This window comes from Chrysochloris asiatica, unplaced genomic scaffold (assembly GCF_000296735.1).
Source record: "Chrysochloris asiatica unplaced genomic scaffold, ChrAsi1.0 scaffold00183, whole genome shotgun sequence".
NCBI classification, from domain to species: Eukaryota; Metazoa; Chordata; class Mammalia; order Afrosoricida; family Chrysochloridae; genus Chrysochloris; species Chrysochloris asiatica.
The window spans coordinates 1,775,549-1,779,520 of record NW_006408701.1 but is presented as its reverse complement, the minus strand read 5'-3'; the positions used below and the strand labels follow the sequence as shown (position 1 = coordinate 1,779,520).

At 60.0% G+C, this 3,972-nt stretch overlaps 1 protein-coding gene across 2 annotated transcripts in view; it reads left to right on the top strand.

Moving 5' to 3' along the window:
* Positions 1–2,286: 2,286 nt before the first annotated feature.
* LONRF3 (LON peptidase N-terminal domain and ring finger 3) overlaps positions 2,287–3,972 on the top strand; it is a 40,732-nt gene continuing 39,046 nt past the window's right edge. For both annotated transcript variants that reach the window (XM_006872108.1, XM_006872107.1), the window contains exons 1-2: positions 2,287–2,927; positions 3,024–3,184. In XM_006872108.1, coding sequence (XP_006872170.1) covers positions 2,287–2,927; positions 3,024–3,184 — 802 coding nt within the window. The remainder of the gene's footprint in view (positions 2,928–3,023; positions 3,185–3,972) is intronic.

Here is a 3,972-nt window from a genome sequence, read left to right as displayed (position 1 = left end):
ATACAGGGTTGCAATGTGTCAGAACTGACACATTGTTAAGTGCCATCGAGTCAATTCCCACCTATAGTGACCCTGTATAGGGTTTCTGAGGAGCAGCTGGTGAGCTTGAACTGCCGACCTTGCAGTTTAAATGGCCTTGCAGTCTGACGCATTAACCCCACAGCGCCACACAAGGACTCCCAGAACTGAATAGGTATACCAACAAGGTATCCTTAAAAGGATAATGTTTTTTGTTGTTAAGTGCTGTCGAGTGAGTCCCTGTATAGATTTCCTGAGGCTTTAAATCCCGAGGCATGGGAACAGAAAGCTTCATCTTGTGGTTCACAGTCCAGTGTATCATATGGAGCCACCGTCCTCCCAAAGGGAGAATGTTGTGACCCCCCTGTATAGGGTTTCTGAGGAGCGACTGGTGAATTTCAACAGCCAAACTTGCAGTTCAAACCAACCTTGTGGTCAAGTGCTTATACTATAGTGCCACACAAGGACTCCTGGTAGGGTGCTTGTTGCTAAGTGCCATCAAGTCGGTTCCGATCCATACCGACCTTGTATAGGGTTTCTGAAGAGAGACTGGTGAACTTGAACCACCGACCTTGCTGTTCAAACAGACTTTGCAGTCCAGCGCATTAACCCACAGCGCCACACAAGGTAGTGGGATAATGCTCGTCTATTTAGAGGTTTACGTCATTATCCATCTCGTGACCTTGTCATATGAACTTCTTTACCTGCCCCACAGCCTGTCCCTCCTCAAAAGGGCAGGCAGATAATTAATGCTGGGAACCCCTTTTGAAAGCAAAGGAAATAGAGGGTGAGTGGAGCTCAGAAAGCAAGTCAGTGGTTCAAAACTCAGCTTCTCCCCTACTGGTATGATCGCCTTCTCTGCCTCTTGGTCAGTTCCCCTGACTTCTGTGTCTTCAAGATCTAAGTCAGGCCTGACCCTTAGGAAAAGGACAGTCGTCCAGCTGCCTGTGTCCTTCCACTATTGCTACCAACTTCACCGCGGGGAAGTGATGTTTTACTTGAGATCTACCAGCCCCCCCCCGCCCCCACCGTCAGCTTCTTTGTGTGCTTGGTTTCTGTGCCAAGTGTAAGCTTGGGAGGGAGGCATCACAACTTTTGAGGTTGGTCAGCAACCTGACCCTAGCCACTGTGAGCCAGGCACCGGGGCTCCTGCCCAGCCCTGTCCCTCCAGCGCAGTCGCCCAACCTCCCCGCTGTAACTCGCCCAAACTAGAACCAGGGCTGAGCCAGGATGCCCGCGCTTTCGCCAGAGGAGCGCTCTGGGCACTGCTGCTTCAGCTCACCGATCTCCCACGCCCCCAAAGTATCCTTGGAGCTTCACAGCCCTGGTTCTTGGGGCCGCGGCCACCCGGCACGTGGCCGTCGAAGAGCACCAGCTGTCTGTCTGCATGTAAGTTCGGGTCTGGTGTCGGTTCCCTATCAGGTGTGAGCAAGAGGGTGAGGAGGGGACCAGGTGTGGGCGCCACTCCGGGACACAGCGGTGACACCTAACTTCGGCCCCCGCCACTCAGAGACCTCGAAAACCCTCATTGACCACCCTCGACCTGGGACCCGAGTTTGGAGAGCCGAGGGTGGGCTTCCAGGGCTTGCGAAGCCAAGAGGGTGACTTCTCAGGGGTCCCTTCTCAATTGGCTTCCTTCAGAAGGAAGCCTTTGCCCCAAGGCCGAGCCCGTCCCGTCCCAGCAGCCCTGATGGACAGCACTTCTCGTCCGCGCCTCCCCCAAGAGGACAGTGGCCCCTGTGAAGGGCTGCCAGAGGGGACCTGTTTGCTGGCCGCTTTGGAAGTGGAGTGGGTTGGCGCCAGAAAAGTCTGAGAAAAGACGTTGGTTTATCTCACCTCCCGCCCCCTTTCCGAGAAGGAACTACGTTGAGCCAGGCGCGGGGGCTAGGGGTGGAAATAAGGCGGAGCGTAAACACAAACAACCTCAAAAAGCAGCCAAGAAAAGCGTAGCCCAAAGCAGCAAGCGCAACACTGTTACAAAACTGTCTGGTTTTGTAACAATTTCCCCGCCGCCGGCCAATGAGCGGCGTGGCGGCGGGTCACATGGTACCGTTTTATATAACACTTTGCTGAGACAAGACAGTTATTAGGCGGCGCGGGCCGGCCGGCATGGAGCTCGCGGAAGCGCCGCGGAACCAGGCACGCGGCAGCACTGGGACTGGCGTGGCCGCATTCACCCCTGGAGCAGCCCTGATTCCCTACACTCGCCGCTCTGTGCTGTGAGTCCCCAGCCCCTAAACGCTTCTCCCCGCTCCTAACCCTCTCCTCATGGATCCACTGGAGACCGGACAGATGCTGAGCTTGCCCGCTGAGCTCGGCAGCACCAATTCCGAGCCGACGGAGCCGACAACGGTGGCGGCGTCAGCAGACGCTCGCTTAGACGCGGGTCCCCACCCCAAAACGGCTATGGAGGGCGCCGCATCGCACCCGACGCCGGAACCCGAGTCCACACAGCCTCCACGGGCCTCGACGCCCGAGTGCAAAGTCCTGCTCTCCCGAGCTGACGCTTTGGCGTCCGAGGGGAACCTCCTGGAAGCTCTCGAGGTGTGCAAACAGCTCTCGGAGCGGCACCAGCTGGCGACCGAGCAGCTGGAACAGCTGGTGCACTGCCTGGCAAAGACCATACCGCTGGGCGATGGGTTGGCGCAGGCATCTCCAGGCTGCGCGATGTCCGCTGAAGAAGTCGAGACGACTGGGGCCACGGAGGTGTGGGACGGCTTCAAGTGCAGGAAGTGCCAAGGATTTCTGTCGGACCCTGTGTCCCTGTCCTGCGGCCACACCTTTTGTAAAATCTGCTTGGAACGCGGCCGGGCAACCGACCGGCGCTGTGCACTGTGCGGAGTCAAGCTATCGGCGTGGATGGTGGCCACAGGGCGGCCACGAGGGACTCGGTGGACCGGGGCCACGACACCAGCGCCAGCGCCGTTGCCAGCGCCAGCGCCTGCGCCAGCGCCAGCGCCGTTGCCAGCGCCAGCGCCGTCGCCAGCGCCAGCGCCGTCGCCGCTGCCCCCGCCGCTGCGGGTCAACGTCGTGCTCAGCAGCCTCCTGGGCAAGTTGTTCCCGGGCCCGGCGCGGGCGTCACAACTCCGACACGAAGGCAACCAGCTGTACCGCGAGCGCCAGGTGGAGGCGGCGCTGCTCAAGTACAACGAAGCAGTTCAACTGGGTGAGCCCGCCGCGCCGCAGCCGGGGGGGGGAGGGGGGGGGCGGGACCGGACCCCCGCACGCGGGTAGCTAGGTCGACAGGAGTCGGGCCGGGAGAGAAACGGGGAGCGAGGGGAGATAGACGGGACTGGGGGACATGCGGGGACCGTGTCGGGGGTGCGGAGAGGAGCGCGTTCTCTGGAGTTTGCCCCGAGTTTGTCTCTATCGCTCTCGCTCTCTTTCTCTCTCTCTCTCTCTGTGTGTGTGTGTGTGTGTGTGTGTGTGTTTTGTCGTTGTTGTTGGTTGATTGGTTTTATTTCTTCTTCTGTCTCTCAGCTTCGCTCTCAGTCTGTGTGTATCCTTCGGTGGCACTTGTTCTTCGTCTCGTCGCCGCTGGTTTCGCTCGGTTCCCATCTGGCTGAGTGTTGCCGTCTCTGCTTCTCTTGGTCACTTTGGCTCCTACACTCTCTGCACCGGTCGGGGAAGCGGGTCCCCTCTGACACCTGCCCGCTCCCTCCTCGCCTAGAGGAACTTCGCGCCTGGGCGACCCTAGGGCTCCCGTCTGCCGGCCACGTCCCCTCGTGCCCCAGCATGGCCGGGGAGTTGGCCCTTCCGGGGCTGGCGGCGGCGGGCTGGGGCCGGCGTGGAACTGGGTCAGGAGAGCACTGGTTGCGTAAGGGCAGCGAGCTGGCTGGCGGGCGGGCCGGGCAGCCCCTCCTCCGCGCGGGCTGGCGGGATTGTGTAACCGCTGAGCTAACCGAAGTGGGCCATGCTCTCTCACTTCGGAAACCATCCCGCACGGGGATGGGG